This window comes from Sinocyclocheilus grahami, unplaced genomic scaffold (genome assembly GCF_001515645.1).
Source record: "Sinocyclocheilus grahami isolate Dianchi unplaced genomic scaffold, SAMN03320097.WGS_v1.1 scaffold885.1, whole genome shotgun sequence".
NCBI lineage: Eukaryota > Metazoa > Chordata > Actinopteri > Cypriniformes > Cyprinidae > Sinocyclocheilus > Sinocyclocheilus grahami.
Window position 1 is genome coordinate 481,724 of NW_015506064.1, and position 17,360 is coordinate 499,083.

A 17,360-nucleotide genomic window follows, 5' to 3' on the forward strand; every position below is an offset into this window, starting at 1 on the left:
TGTAAAAAATGGTTTATAATTGAAATAATAAATTACAGAATTTCTAATTAACTTAACGAATTTTGTAATAATATTCCAATTACAAAAAAACAAAACAAAACAAAAAACTACAAAGTTAAATGTAGGAAGCATTAAGGTAATGAGAATTTTTGTTTAATTTGTGCTTAATTAAAATATCAGAAACCAAAAAGCAGAATTAATTTTCTTTATGCAAAATACAAGTTCTTATTTAGAAACGTAATTTAAAAAAAATTAAATATTTAAAAATATTTTAAAGCATTTAATTTGTAAATATTTACATATCTCCCCTTATTTCCTTTTTAAGTTCTCTCCTGAAATAAAGTAAAAGAAAAAGCGAAGACAGCCAGAGATGAGAGAGGTCAAGGACCCTTTTGTGATCAGTGCAACGTTAACCAGAGCCGCGCACAGTGAGGAGAGGTCTCACGCTGTCAACTGTGCATATGTCTTCACGTAACAACTCAATATCGAAGTAGGAGGCTGGACTGTGAAGGCCAACCATAAATATAATAATTAAGAAATCATTACTTCTATATATCTACTGTTGTGTTTTGAGTAGAGGTGTCAAAATTGCACACAAATACGTCTTAAGAGGGCAGTTTAGTCTCTGGTCACACTCACTCATCATCATGGCTTTCAATCATAAGTAGGTCCCAGTCATGTGATTATGAATGTAATGATTCTGAAGGCTCCTCAGCGGGGGTCATGGTAGCCTCTCTGTATTAGTCTGTCTCCTTTAGGGCCAGAAATGCGTTTGATTATCTTCTGCATTGCGATATTCTTTCTCCATCCCCCACTAGCAGTGCAACACGGAGCCACCGAGCTCCTCAATCACAGATTAGCACTGCCTCTGTGTGCAAATGGAGCAAATTACAGTGACATTACTGTCAGTCGTCAGTCCCTAAACAAATCTACCTCACTAACTACACATTTTTAAACCTCTCCTGATAAATATTCAGTTCACTAAAGACCCTTTAGCGTGTCTGTTCGTGTCGTACACGTGTTCGTGTATGCGCCAAGCTCTTGTGCCAAAGACGATTTGATCCCAGTTGATCTCGAGATTTAAGCACACACCGCACTTTTAGAACAAATCAAACAAAAGCAAACACAAGCAGCCCTCAGTATTAAATCAAACACTCTTGACCAGAATGCAAAACGGCAGTATTTTTTTTTTTATATCTTTCTTTTGGATTTGGCTTCCATTTCGGGGTTTTTTTGCCTTGTTTTTTTTTTCGCCTTTGAGGTGCTCTGGTTGTGTTTGTGAGGCTTGAGGTTTCAGGTCTGTGGCGTTACGTTGGAGTCCATAGCAGCAGAGTGGATTAATGGCCATTAAGAAAAGTCAACAGATAAAAGACTAACAAGCTTCCATTCCGGATCCTTCCTCTCGATCTCCATCCAAAGCAGAATAATAAGGTGGAGGAGGAGAGAGGATGTACAGGAGAAATGGAAGGACACATAAGAGAAGAGGAGAACAGAAGGTGACCCGTACAGTGGAAACAAAGAGAGTTGGCATCTATGAGGCTGAAGTGTTTAAATGCATCGGTACGGGTCCATTCCCAAAACAAGTTCAGTGTATTTTTGCCATCAATACCTTGAAATGGATCGGAATATATACAACACATTTGGAGGGGGTGGAAAAGAAAATCTTCACTTCAATTACAGAAACAAATTCACTCCCACTCTCTGCCTTTGATGCCCAAATCACTGGACCGTGAAGTCGAGGACGGACAGGTGATAATTTTCTTTTTCCCCACACACAGAGAGGAGAACGCTGGGAGAGAGAGAGCAGGACAGACAGGCTGAGGTATTTCCAGGTGAGCTTCCACCTGCGTATCTATATGCATAAATTAATGATTCAGAGGTCAGAATGAATGGAAAAGTGCTTCAGGACACAGCGAGTGCTTATTTACAGCAAATACAAAGGTCTCTTAGTTTTCTTCTTGCTCTTTTTATCTTCTTTCTTTCCATTACGCCTCCAAATCAAAAGTGTTTTCAATTAGTTAGTGCCGTCTGGAGGATTGCGTGCCGTAATTCCTCCTTTGAAGTAGCTAAAAACCAAGAAAAGCCAAAATCGATGGCTCTCAGCGGGGAACGAAGGGCGGTTAAACAGAGGGAGGTCGTGGAAAGGAGCAGTACGTGGAGGATGCATCGAACCGTCTGCTTCAGCACTGCAGTGTCCTTCAAAGATTCATCTCCACGTTTGTCCTCTTCATCTCTTGGCAGTTCTCGTTGAAATATGAACGCAAAAGCTTGATGAAGCGGTGTGTTTTCTCTCTCTTCTAACATCTTTAAGAGCCAGATGGTTTTCCTTGGTGACTGGAAAACCTGTGACGATGAGGATGATGATCATGTGAGGGACAGTCAGTTATGAGGTCCAGAGGGACAAGGGTATGTGTGTAGTCAGAGAGAGTGTTGAAAATCGGTTCAGTTCTGTTGTAGTATGAGGTTCTCCAGCTCATCTGCCGATCGTAGCAGGAAGGCTGCAGACTCACGGTATCCCGCGATCAGCTGACGCACTGCCGCCACTTCTGTATGGCTGAGCTGAGCTGAAGCCCCGCCTCCTCCGTTCCTGCCGAGACTACTGGAGCTTGACGAGGACGAATTTGAGGCCAGAGACTTCATACTGAGATCAGTAGGTCCTGAACGGAGAGAATAAAAATATAATTACAGACATGAAAACAACTAAGAACACAGACACAGTAGCTCTTAAGGGAGGATAAAAAAAATCTTAAAAACTCAAGATTGCTCTTTTAATCTATTCCAATTAAAAGGGAATGAAATCAGTTAAAAAATTAGTGTGTACCAAAAATACTGGCACACCCTTGTGGGCTGCACACATTCATGTATAGCATGACCAGCGTAGTCCGATCCTTCAAAAAAATTACTCTTTTAAACCGGTTCTTTTTTAGTGACTGAGACACATGCAGCGTGAGCAGTGCAGCCTGATTCATCAACAAATTACTCTTTAGAGTCAATTAATCATTCAAAAATACTTTTCCACAAACTCTCTAAATGCATTCATGGGAATTTATAACCAAAGTGTTGGTTTATATTTTTATAATAATTTTAAATATATATATATATAAAAAAAAGTTTTACATGAGAAATGTAATTTTGTTTACTTAAGCTGATTTCCACAGTTTTTGATTGCATTGATTAATATACATTAATTATATAGCAGTTGTTCTGCAAAGTTTGGGCCTGGATGTTACATTTTCAAATTAATTTGTTTGTAATTTACCAAGTTAAAAGGTTTCCTATATATGAAATATGTCCAAATTAATTAAAATTAATAAAAAAGGACTGAAATTTTCATCAATACCCAGTCTCAGTAGCTCTGTCAAAAAACTAGTTAGCTGTCTTTCTGACATTATTTTAAGGACCCCCACTGTCCAACACAATATTTAACAACCCCCTACATAATATAATATTAAGAGAACTTTACATATATAATGTATTAATGATAATATATTATTAATAGAAACTGGGAATGTCAATGTAGTTACAATGGAGTAATTAAATTAATTAACCATAATTGATTTTGTGATTTTCAAGAACGGTATGATTTTAGTTTATATCTTGATTGTATGTTTTTTTAGCATTTTAATTATATGAATGTTTTATAATGTTAGAATGTTTTAATATATTAAAAATAAAATTATTATTAACTAAATATTAACAATAATAATTTAACTCATTGTGAGTCATCCTGCAGCCCCCTTGGAAGTTTGCCAATGGCCCTCAAATGGCCCCCTGGTTGAGAACCACTGTTTAATGCATCATAGCCCTTATATAATGTAAATATCTTCGTTTATGTCACATGTTAAGGCAACTTTGCTTGTATCCTATATGCTTTCACAGATAAGGCAATTGTTTGAGTAAGCATCAAGTTCAAACTTCAGTTAGGATGCTGTCAGCTTCCTCTCTCACCGTTGGTCTGGGCGGTAGCTGTTGTCAGGGACACTGGGTGTTGCATGCTGGCACACAGTCCGCCGTAACCACGGTAACTGTAGTTGAGGCCTCCATTGACGTATAGCTGGTCCTGGGAGTAGGCTGAGGCAGCAAGGGAGTATGCAGATTGGGTCAGCGAGACCGGCTCACGAGAGACCGCCTTATCCAGCGATAACGGCTCATCCTGAGAGAGAAACAATTATATCAGGCTACCTTGGTTTTAAAATTAAGAGACAGACTGACACCAATGCATCTCCAAGTTTCACATGCACATGCATACACTTATACATCGCTACTTACGTGTGCCTGGTGGACATCCATGCGCATTCTTTTGGCAGCTTTGCGTGATTCACTCTCACAGGCGGCTGCTAGAATGTTCTCAGCCAGCGCTGAGGTCAGGTGGGGTGGCGTGGGTCGAGTCTGCTAGTACACACACAGTACATTTAATATATTAACTATTATGTACTCATTTTATGGGTCATGGTGAACGAACACTTAATTTCTCAGAATCTCTTATTTTATGTGTAAAATGTGTTATACACAACCGTTTGTAAGATTTTTAAAAGTACGCTTGCTCACCAAGGCCGCATTTATTTGGTACATTTCTTTTTAAGATTTTTCAACAAATTGAAAGTTCAAAAGAAAAGTATTTGAAACGGAATTTTTTTGTAAAATTATAAATGCCTTCACTGTCACTTTCGGTCGATTTACGCTGTCCTTGCTAAATAATGAAGAATCAGAAACACAAGGAAACAGAAAAAATATTTCTGAAGTTATTTGAAAACAATCTGTTAACAGTTTTGAACTTAATTTACAGAAATATGTCTAATATGAAAAAATGAATGTGCATATTGAGGAATGCATTTACAAAACTAGTCTACATTAATTATGTAATTATTTCTGCTTTGTAGCAAAACATCTTTTGGATGAATGAAATTAATTTCTCTGAATTTCAACTTTACACTGTCATCTCATGAATATTAATGTTGAATTTTTGCCTGGTGTTTGCTTCATCACAAAACAAAACTATTTCTCAGTGTCTGTAGTGTTGACCACCAGGGGGCAATATAAGTCATCTAACCATTACAAAGAGCAGAAAGAGCAGCTCAATGTGGCAGCGTGTACCTCCATGCCATTCTTCTTCATACGACGGCAGGATTTGAGGTAAGTACGAATGCGTTTGCGAGCGCGTTCCTGGAACTCTGGGAACTGACGGCTGCAGGACTCAATAATGGCCTGGATCTTCTCTTTAGGCTGTTTAGAGATTGGCACCATACGGTCCAGGTTCTCATCCACAAAGAGACGCACAAACATCTAGAAAAAGAGAGAGAAATTAGTTACTTCAACTAAGTATGAGGTGTGAGTGAAAGCCATGCAAGACCACATGGTTTATAGCTCTTTTTATGCAGTAGAACATCATGAGTTTAATGCCTTTATACTCACATTAAAAGCCTTCAACCTCTCTGGATCCACTCCTTCTACATCATTGATCTTATCGCTATCGTCGTGGTCGTCATGGTCATCGTCATCATCGTCAGCCGCCTGAGACCGACCAACAGTCAGATCTTCAGGGCACATCTCCATCTTTATTGAATCATAGCTGCCTGAACTGTATTGAGGAGACTGCAAAAACACACAAAGAAACCAAGGTAAGCCTTCTGTCTGCAAGAGTCTATTGACAATCAGAAAAGACTTCCAAAGGAGGACACAGAGTGAAAGATATATCAAAAAGATGATGTCTACCAATAAGGCCATTCATGGCCACCGACGGCACTTCGGCTGATGAAAACCAATTCTTCAAGGTCTAAGTGTTATTCAGACATTCTCGGTACCAAGAGTCTTGGGCTGCATTTCAGATTGTGAATCCGTTTGTTTGAAAGATATTTTTGCACTCTTCTTTTCACAAAGACAATACAATTAAACAGAAGATGGGAAGCAACAGAGGCTGACCATGGAAAATAGGAATGAAATGAGTTCTATTCAGACTAGAGTCTTGCTCGGCATATTGTTCAACCCTCTCTGCATCAGTCTAAATGAAAAACACTCCTTGCCAAGCTAGCTAACTGAATAAATGAGGTTTGATTGAGCGCCTTTGCAACTGTGGGTTCAACTCGCACTGTATGCTCAAAACAAATGACAATCTGTTGTGTACAAGGGTGAAGGAAAAGTCTACAGGCAGAACCAGTAGCACTGTTAGTTAGATTAGCAAATAAGGATGTTAAAAATTCAGGTACTTAATTTCCAAGTTGATACTAAGATAAAAAAAAAATAAAAATGTAAAAAAGTAACGATACCAGTGAAATTTTTCTGCTACTGGTAATGATTACTGAAATTTTGATATTGTGTGAAGTAGCATTCAGCATTTTTATGGTCCTAAAAGAATATACCTTGCTATTATAGTCCCTGATATCTCGGTCAAGGCGTAGCTCTGAGGATTTGGGGTATTTTCTGCGCAGCTCCTCTGCGTGCTCAGGGTTAAAGGTCGCCAGCATGGCAGCAGCACTAGGCAGGGCCTGACTCAGTCTGTCGCTGAGGTTGACTGGTTGCTGGTCCTCTGAAGATGAGGACGAGGATGTCGTGGTGAAGTCGAGTGGTGCCGCGTTACCGTTTCCATTGCCGTTAACCGATCTGGCTCCTGTCCCTGTACTTTCACTCACACCGGCCACACCTACTGAGGGAGGAGTCAGAGTGCGAATCCCATTGCCACTCCCACTTTCAGAAGATGAATCATCTGAAAACATACACGACGTACAGCGAAAAATTAGTACTGTTCCATCAGCATACAGTTCCATACAGTAATTTCTAATGTTCACCAAAACATAATGACAATTTCCCAAGTAATTTTTCAATAATTTCCTAAACATTCCCCCATTATTGGTCAGTTAGCTGTAACATAGCTAACTGTAAACTGTCTGAAGAGGATACTTATGACTGCATCTGCAAGTGTGAAGCCCATTCGTTGCTTTTTTATAAGATGAGCCTTTTAAAACACATTGTTTATGTTGCCCTCTGACAAGACTTCTTCCTGTCATGCTAACAATGTTAGCATGCTAATTTGCTACACTGGAAGCATTCACAACATCTATGAGTGCCAGCCGGTCTGGATCTACATCCACTACATAGTCCATTCTACCAGATGGTGTATGTGGTGTTCAGTATTGTCCAGTTCTAAGGGCTGGATGTATGTAAATTAATTTATGAAGAGATCTATACCACAGCAGAGCTGAACAGAGCACCACACACACTCAGACACATAGAAACATATACCCCTGTGCTTAAAACAGACAACCCGGATATACAAGTGCAATACATTTTAGAATTTTGAGGAAAATATACTATATCTCATGTGTTTTTTCAATATACATGCATTATATTACTCTTGTGAAAAAGAAGTGTGCTTAATTGTATTAAATGTGTACCTGTAGTGTACTTCAAATAAAAGTATTTTTTTAAAACTGTGCTGGCAGATAATATAATATAAAAAAAATAAAAGACTACTTAAGTGTACTTAAAGAGAGTAAACTTTCACGAGGGGTCAACACACATAAAGATGCTTTTAAAAAGTGCAATATATTTTAAAAGTACTAAATTGCAACTTCATTATAAAAATGTAATTACAAATATATTTCAATTCATGACATAAGTTTCAATAGAAATGACATGAAAGTATATTTTACCATAATTGCTCGTCAATACATTGGGGCACTTTAACCTTATTTCAAAGGCAATAGTAATTACGAAATGACATAAATATGTACTTAAATCCTAACTAAGTGGGTCAGAAATCATTGTTAAGCTCAATTAACTGCATTTAATATAACTATAAGCTATAATACATTTTCATTTAATTGCAATTTACAAATAAGTAATAAAAAAACATGATTGTCTGACCAAAAAATAATCTTGCACATACAAACAGACACCTGAGCAAACTAATACAGCAAAAAAAAAAAAAAATGTGCGTGTACAGTTGTAATGCCTACATACAGCTATAGGGGGAAACAACAGCGAGGGCAGAATTGGGGTCAGCGTACATTGACAGCAGAAAAAAACAGACAGAGGGAAGAAAAAGAGAGAGGACAGGATGGATTGGATGTAGAAGAGAGGGCACAGGCCGGTTGAAGAAGGAGGGATGGAGATTGGATGAAAAGAGGGAGGGGGTGATGCGGAGTGAGTTAGGGGATGAGGGCAGTGGGAAGCAGGTCAGAGTCAGGGGCACTGAACATCAATGGAGGAAGGGAGAGAAGGATGGGGGGATGGTGAAATTATTAGTGGAGGACACTGGATGAGAGGATGTGAGAGGGAGGAATATAAAAGAAAGCTGGGTGTTACGGAAAGGGAGAGGGGCAGAAAGAAAGAGGGATGGAAGAATAAACCCAAGAGTGAGAGAGAGAGGCAGAAGAGACATCGAATGTGTGTAGGGGGTGAGCGTGGCAGAGACAGCCGCATATTTATTGGAGTATAAAGAGTATTCATGCAAGGAGGGGAAGGCCAGACTAATGCCTGCCAGCTCTGCTAAAAAGCTCTAAAGCGTTCGCACACACACTCTCACAGTTTTTCTTGCCATTCCCTCCTTCACTGGTCTTTCAGGAAAGGTGTTTGAATGACAGATGAGAGAGCTCCCAGTGTAATGTCCATAAAATGTATGAGTGCGCACACGGGCGCTGCTGTGGATGTCTCTTATGCGCCGTGATGTGCTGAATACACTATTTGCTTGCCTCTGCTCAGGAAACGGCTGCAGCAGTCATGCTTTTGAAGTGCAGCTACTGGGCCAAGGCTGCCGCTGCGTTTCTCTCGGGTATGTTTCGTGCAGCTTGAAAATGGTTGGTGGTTACATTGGCATTTAGTAATGTTCTTCCTGACGTGTGTGTACACGTCATATATTTTTTTTATATCACGTTTTATATTTTAATGAATCATTTTTTTAATTATACGACATGTATTTTATATAAAGTCTCATATGATCTCATATAATCTGTCACTGATAAAAATATAGTACAATTTTGAAATATTATTACAATTTAAAATAACCGTTTTCTATTTTAATACATTTTAAAATGTAATTTATTCTTGTGATGCAAATCTGAATTTTCAGCAGCTATTACTCCAGTCTTCAGTGTCACATGATCTTTTAGAAATAAATTTAATAATCTGATATCATGTTTTTTTTTCAGGATTCTTTTATGAATAGCAATTTCAAAAGAACTGCATTTATTTGAAATAAAAATCTTTTGTAAAATTATAAATGTTTTTCTGTCACCTTTAGATAAATTTAATGAATCCTTGCTGAATAAAAGTATTAATTTCTTTAAAAAAAAAACGCACTGACCCCAGGTTTATGATTGGTAGTTCATATGATGATAAATATGAATAATATTAATACTAAAAATGTTATTAATAATATTATGGCATTCTATTTATGCAAAGTCTAAAAGGTCACATGCTTATATGTTTTGATCATTCATAACATGAAAATAAGTTTAGTAATTTATGTAAACAATATATTAAATTAATCAATTTCTACAAAAACCCACCAAATTCTGACATTCACCAGAACACCAGATGTTAAAAACCTGATAACCAATTAAGTAGAAAAAGGTGAATATAGGCTAAAAAAATATTGCTAAAAAAAAAAGGGTCAACTGACCAGTGTCACTTTGGAGCATTAGCTGTGGGCCGTGTCCACACAGAATTAATCTTTAAGATAACTGGACTGATGGGAGCTGCTTTATCATAGTAGTGTAGTATTCAGACCATCTCAGACAAACAACACACAGACCCTTGTGCTTTAACAGTTATCAAACAGGGAGTTTGATAACCACCTCCTCATGATATGAATCCCCAAAAGCAGGTGGCAGCTTCCTGAAGCTCTCCTTTCTCATTTGATACAAATAATGACAGCCAATAAACCCTCTTAACCGCGTGACAAGCATGACATATGATTATCCCTGGCTCATGTCACTCGACTGGCCCAGGTCCAGTTCACTCCTGCAGAGAGAGTTCCCCTTTTAATCATCCAGAGTAAAAGCCATATAGACAAGCTGACTGCGTCTGAACATCCTGGAGTTTTCTCCATCCATCCACCCATTCTGATTTTAGACTCAAATTCTACCCATCCTACAAATACAATAGTTAAAGGTGAGGCCAAAGGCTACTGTAGATTTTTTATATTTCATGTAATGTTTTAAAAATGAATTCTACTTCTGGTCAGTGTTAACTACATTAATACTGTATAAAAATGACTACATCTCTGAAGAAAAAAAACAGTGGGTCGAGTGATTGTCGCTATGATTATTCCCGTAATTACTCTAGCAGGTGTGTGTTTGCATGTGACACACACAGACACGCAGAGGGGTGCAGGCACAACAGTCGATAGCACCGCTGTGCTTCCTGTCTCTGAATCTCAGTAACGACAATCATGCGTAATGATCCAGCCTACACAGCAGGGCCTGTGAGGAGTCACCATAACACAAACATTTCATCAAGGGGTGCAAGGCATCTAAACAGGGTGGTAGCAAGCAGGAGGGAATGAGAGATGGTGAGCTCTTTTCTTGCACAGTAATTGACTGTTTTTTTTTTTATTCATGTGGATGACCTCCAATTAGTTGGCTCCTCCGATAAGCCTGAACCTGTTAGTCAAGTCCCCCCACTGCAGTCTAACAGAATCTTATTCACCACACACATTTCTTACAGATTCTCCCTCCTTGTCCCTCGTTTCGTCAGACCAGCACCAGCTGCATGGGTTGCTTCAATGACAAATCACACACCTGTGCAACTTTTCTGAGATTTTATAAATTATTTATAAATTAATTACCTTAAATAAATATAACTACACATACAATTTTTGTATTCAGTTTTTTTTATAAAAAACTAGATTTCTAAATATATATAATATTTAGTTTACATATATTTTTATATATCTAAAGTACAACTGATGCAAAGGAGGGAAATTCACCCCCTCTTCCACCCCATTCCTCCATCACAACCTCTCTCTCTCACTTCTGCACAATAGAGACCCACCCTGTCTGCTTGTTCAACCCCTCCTCTCCTCCCGGCTCTCCTAAAAAAATAAAAAAGGGGCTCGGATACTGGAAGTGAAAGAGAAAGAGCTGACAGTGTGGTTCAGCTGCTCTGATTGTCACAGTGATTCATTGGGGCATTTAGTGCACTGGGAACAGGACAACACTGGAGTGTGTGTGTGTGTTTAAGAGGGCAAGGGTCTAACAGGCACAAGGGCACTCACACAAACATTCTGATTGAAACCAGGCTCGTTGAGTTGCTGTCAGGTTTTGAGGATGGTCCACAGACAGTCAATCAATGCTTTACCCATGATTCCCCTGGGGTGTTGGGGCAGAGGGCAGGCGGGAAGAGCAGAGTGCTGCATCAGCCACCAGCTGCCAACAAACTCATCATAAAATACTTCCTTAACATAGACGTCCACAAAACCACAGACACACATAACCAATACTCTCCCACTTTAAGACATCCAGTTTTCATTTATACACACAAACTATGGCTATGTTCCACAATTAAGTGAGCTGCGTACCAAGAAAGCAACAATGTCACACCAAATTGTAAGGTAGCATCAGGTATAACCAGGGACGTGCACAGACATTTTGATGGGCAGGGGCTCAAATGGAAAAAAGGGCACTTCTCATATTTATTTTAATTTTTTTCTAAACAAAACGTTAAATATATTAACACAACTCTGACTGACTTGCCAATTTATTTGAATTCCCTCACACTCACCCAATTGTTTCATGTTGTTTCATTTTCCAACAGATGTCTACAAAAATAATCAGTTCACAAGGTTGTTATAATTACATTTACTGTGCCATGCACACACACACACACACTGTAATTTTACTGTATTCAGCTGTTGTTTCTCCATTAAGTTAGCCTGTATGCCCATGAAACTTTAGCTAACTTATTACATGGTAGCTCATGATACATAGATGTTAGCAAGACAAATGAACTATATTTGCCTTTTGTCTTTTGGATAATTAGCTGTAAATTCGAGGCACAGGTAGCTTAGTCTGTTGTTCATCATCACTCACCTCCACACCAAGACAAGCACAACTGGAAAGGGAGGGAGGGCTTCACTTCTGCGGCTCTCTGCCTGTCTGTGATGTGCCGATCAATGTGTGCTACACTGCTGTAATGCGCGCCGTGTGCACCTGCGTGGAGACGCAGAGACGCGGAGGGGAGCAAGGCATAGGAACTCGACAGTCTCAACATTTCCCGACCCGAACTTATATTTAGATTTTTTATTTGTTTGACAGGGAAAGCGGTGCGCAAACAGAAACACACACACAAACATAATACATATATTAATTTATAAAAAAAAGGTGCTCAAGCCCCCTTTGATGTCTATGTGTGCACATGCCTGTGTATAACCTTCACAGAGAAGACAATCCCAAAATGCTCACTGAAAAATTTACCAAGATCGTGTTGTGAGAAATGTTGACTATAAACACAACTGCAATTCATTAAATTCTGGAAAATATATCAATAAAATTGTTCTAGTTAAAAATTTGCTTTTTTTACTTGTTATTTGTGTGTGCTTATTACAGAATGTGTGAGAATGTGAGTTATGGTTAAAGTCGGGTGCAGTCACATTAGTACAACTTCAAATTTTGCAGAGGTGGTCCATTATGAACAGTGTAGCGATACTTGAAGCACCGATTACTCAGAGGTCACCTCCAAATTAAGCAGCTCTATATCAGTCAACATGGTGAATTTCAAAGTTTAACAAACTTGAATCCAATGTAAAATCTGATGCCTCACATGCACCTCATGCAAATTCTCAGATTGCATGGATTTCTATTGAGATGACTGAATTTAGTCTGCGGGATTTCGCAGTACAAAGGTAAATGTGACTTCTCTCTTAGGATTAGAGCACTGTAAAATATGATTTTACATTTACAACAAAATACAACAAAGATTATTAGAGAATTTTTTAAAGAAAATACTATTTTATGCTTTCTACTTCAAGTTTACGTGTAACTGTAGTACATGTAATACCTGTTTATTTGTAAGTATTTGCAAAATTTACAAGCAATTCCTGAGTGAAAATAGTTTACATTTTTTTCCCAGTGTAGCATTACTTTTTGTGGTGCACAGGCTGTGTAGTGTTGATGTTAATGTAAAGCATTTCAAATCATTCCCTTACAACATTTTATTCAGTTAGGATGCTGTCTGAGTGAGCCGCATGCTAAGTTTTGAAACTTAAGCTTGTACGATACATTCAATTATGTAGTTTTTTCAGTTCTACATGGGCATTAGAAAAGCTGACAGTTAACACTCAAAACAGCGAGTCTCATTCTTATCAATTCAAAGAAATATGCACTTCTCTACACTGTTTGTAATAACTTAATTAAAATGAACCATATATCAAACTTTACTTGGCCTAAACAGTGATCCTTCTCAGGATTATGCACAAACATTTTAATCAATATGATTTAATCTACAACAGAGATTTCATATTTAACAGGAGCCAGTATAAATCAATGTTTTCATTGTAGTCTGGCTTGAGAACACTGATTTAAATAAACGCCACTGATAAAGCACGGCATTAATTAAGGGAATTGTTTCTTTAATGCAGCAATGGGCCAATAAATTAAATTACAAATGTCATGTACTCAGCATAGCCTGTAGCTCCTGCAGTGTGTGTAGGGGTCAGCGGACCACACAAAAATCTAGTTCACCATTCAATCAGCTCAAATCTACAACATCAGAACAACTAAAGCATGAATCGCAGAGCTAAAAATACTACTTAACCATGTGGGTCTTCACACATGCACACACATACACGTGCACGCATGAGCATGCCAAAAGTCACACCATGCAAACACTTACACATGCTTCAACACACATGGTAAAATGTACACAGAAATGCACAGGCTCAAACACAGAAAATTGAAAACCATGTTTTTTTTTAATGCATGTAAAAAAAAAAAAAAAAAAAGGATTTAAAAAAGCATAAAGATCCAATGCAATGATGTCCAGGCATTTAAGCGTCCAAAAAGGTTTTGGTGTCACTGTATTTTAACAAATCAAAATGCATTCACAAACAAAAAAAATACACAAATGTCTCACTCGACGGTCAATTTATGAGAACACGAGACTACACATGGCGTGACTTGGAGTCCATTTGCCACAAACAAATAATACACTGTTTCATTCACACACACACACTCAGACAAAGAACAGAGCTCTTTACACCCGCACACGCTTAAGCATTTATATATTCAGGCATAAGAATGTCTGTTTTTCCAAATAATATACTGAATGTGCATGCATATGCATACCAGCATATAAGAAAGAAATGCAAATAAGAGTGTATATATTATGGATGTTATAGTTATATGACCACAGTGTGGAGGCTAAAACTCACAAATACAACTTTCTGCTCAAGTAAAACCACTCTAGAGTTCATACTGTTCAGGCACTTGTTCTTTTCCGAAGAGCTGGATTTAACGGAGCATAAACAGTTTGGGTATTTAATATTTCTTACATTTTTTATCACTTAAAAGGCAGAACGAAGGAATTGTTTTTAATCAAATGAGTAACAAAAGATGCACATTAGGTGTGTTACTGGTGTATAATCTATATATTTGATCTATTATTTAGTACAGAGAATGATTGGAATGTTTTTATGAGCCTATCGCCTCATAAAACAGCTAAATTGGTACTGTCTGCCAAGTTTTACGGTTGTGCTTCATTAACAGTACACAAAACTAAATAGAACAGTCAACAGTCACAATTGATCTATTGGTAAGCCCCTCCCCTCGAACGCAGAAGAGCCAATGGCAGTCGAGTAACAGTTGAATGGGGAGCGTAACTCTGACATCTTTAGGTTTCAGCACCATAGAGAAACATTGGAAGATCCGAAGCTTGCATCGGTTAAATGGGGTTTATGCTACAAAAATGGAAAAACGATGTGCCTAGGGTACTTGTACCACTAATTCCAGTTATCCCGAGAGGCAATGTAATTAATTTTATTCCATTTCCTAAATCCAACCAAAACAGAGTAAAATGTCCCTATGCATTCAACCCCAATCACTATGTCTATTTAGTGCAAAACAAATTCAAGGCACATGTGCGACCTCAGCATGCAGGGTATGCTCACATTTTTTGTCCTTATAATTTTTTTTATCATATTGTATTAACTGGACCTTTGGTCTCCACTGTTAAGTGCAACGCCCACATCTCAAAATCCAATTAACAACCGTGAACCAAGAACCAAGTCTATTAAATTAAAGATGATGTACCATAGAGCAAAAAAAGTGAAAGTAACAAAAACTTGTAAAATACATTTTAATGGGCATAATTAAGTGTGAAAATAACCAAAGGATATACAGTCAAACCAAAAGTCAGAGACCAGATATAATTTTTTATATATATTTTTTTACTAGTGGGTGCAGGACACTTTAGTTCATGTATGTAAGTGAGGATAGCAAAATAAAGTAAACTGTGACAAATTATACCCAAAATTTCTTCATACAGTGGACTACCAGTAAAACTGATACAAATTTGAGACCAAAAATTATTCAGGCCGAGTCTGGGAAAAAAAAGGTTTGCATGCAGCTGACTGACAGCATGCCCAGGAGACTACAGGCTGTTATTGAGGCTAAAGGTTGCCCGACTAAGTATTGATAGTTGTGTAAATACTGTCATGCTGTCTGAATAATTTTTGGTTGATTGTAATCCATTACATAACTTTCTATCAAAGTTATCTGACATTATCAAGCTGAATTTGTTCTGACACAGTTTAACTCTGAGTTTTTTTCATATTTTATTACCATTTTCTAAACTATAGCAAATAAACCGTGATAATGTGAGAAATGTTGAAGGTGTCTGAATAATTTTTGTTTACGGTATCTATTTGAGAAATGAAGTTAACCAAATAACATTATACATACTCTTTTGGTTTCTGTACCCAATATTTAAAAAATGTACAAATGCAATAAAAATATCGGTATCGGTACCCGGTATCGACAAGTACCAAAAATAAAAGTATCGGTATCGGGTGAGTACTGGATAAAGTGGTATCGGTGCATCCCTACCTATAATGTACATATTAACACACCGGCACGCTTAACCTACAAACACATACAAGCATGTTCACCAACTCAAGTTGAGCTGACACAATAGGGGACCTGCGGACCATCCACACCTTCCGTTCGTCTCTGAACGCAGGTGCACGTCCTGGCACTGGGCCAGAATGAAGAGGACAAATGGATAGAGAAAGAGCAGATGACATGAGGGCATAAGAGACAAGAGGGAAGGGACACGCAGGAAGTGGAGGGTAAGGAAAGTAAGAGATGGGGATATTTAGCAATGCACCACTCTGAGAGGAAGAGAGGGTGCTGGAGGAGGGGTGGGGGGAGGGTACGAGAAACATTTGCAGTGTTAAAGGAACCATCTTCCTCCTGCGGTGGTCTTGAGGGAAAAAGGAGGAACACTGGGAGTGTTCCTCCTTTTTCAGGGGGAGAGAAAGAAAAGGAAGAAACTGGTGTCAATATGGTGTCATTTATGTCCCCATCAATTTCCACCAAATCCCAAAATAAAATGCTAACAAATGTATTATTATATCATTTAATAAATAATAGAATAAGCATAAATATAATTCTTAAATTGTCATATATTACACACCCACATATTTATATACATATATATGAACACACATACACACACACATTTACATACATACTGTATATACAGACCTGCATATTTATATTTCATATTATAGAATTATATTTAAATTACATATATTTAGAGATGGATTATATATAGATAATAAAAGATTATATATATATATATATATAAACATGCGTGTGTGTGTGTACACATAAAAATTATATCTGCTAACAAAACTGCTAATATTATCTGCTAATAACTGAAAGCAAGAATGTGAAGGTCTTTGGTCTGCTCAGTTTCTTTTGTAATTCAGTTCTGCTCTGTTGTCATGCGAGTGGAAATGTATATGTTTAAAATGCTAAACAGCAATTTATTGGAATGCTACACCGACCCTGGCTGTCTCCGAACAGACGCTACTGCAAGAGTATGTCTCTTTAAATGTGCAGCAAAGTATCATCTCTGACTGTACGCTGTTTTGTAGCTTATACATTTTTTTTAATTTAATTACACAGTGGGATGGAGTGGGAGTGTGGCCGCGGGCAGTGAGTCCTCATTTAGGGTGGGCAGTCACATGCCTGTCAAAACATATTAACCCCTCCCCTCTCCACATTCCAGCAGAGAGGATTACAGAGAGATGGCAGAGAGCCCGCTGAGAGACTTTTCTACTGTAGCCACTGACGATCATAAATTCAGTCATCTTCTCTTCAACTAACAATGCTGAATCAACTGTGAATCGTGGATCCTAAGAC

General features: G+C 38.0%; 1 protein-coding gene across 2 annotated transcripts in view; it reads right to left on the reverse strand.

The window, feature by feature from the left end:
- Positions 1–309: 309 nt before the first annotated feature.
- Positions 310–17,360, reverse strand: part of LOC107563666 (nucleolar protein 4-like) — a 125,174-nt gene continuing 108,123 nt past the window's right edge. Inside the window, exons 6-11 of one of the 2 annotated variants that reach the window (XM_016248602.1) lie at positions 6,357–6,700; positions 5,413–5,592; positions 5,095–5,283; positions 4,270–4,389; positions 3,949–4,153; positions 310–2,657 (exon numbers count right to left, since the gene is read on the reverse strand). In XM_016248602.1, coding sequence (XP_016104088.1) covers positions 2,443–2,657; positions 3,949–4,153; positions 4,270–4,389; positions 5,095–5,283; positions 5,413–5,592; positions 6,357–6,700 — 1,253 coding nt within the window. In that variant the 3' untranslated portion in view covers positions 310–2,442. Of the gene's footprint in view, positions 2,658–3,948; positions 4,154–4,269; positions 4,393–5,094; positions 5,284–5,412; positions 5,593–6,356; positions 6,701–17,360 lie in introns of both variants that reach the window. The other variant, XM_016248601.1, reaches the window with a different exon arrangement.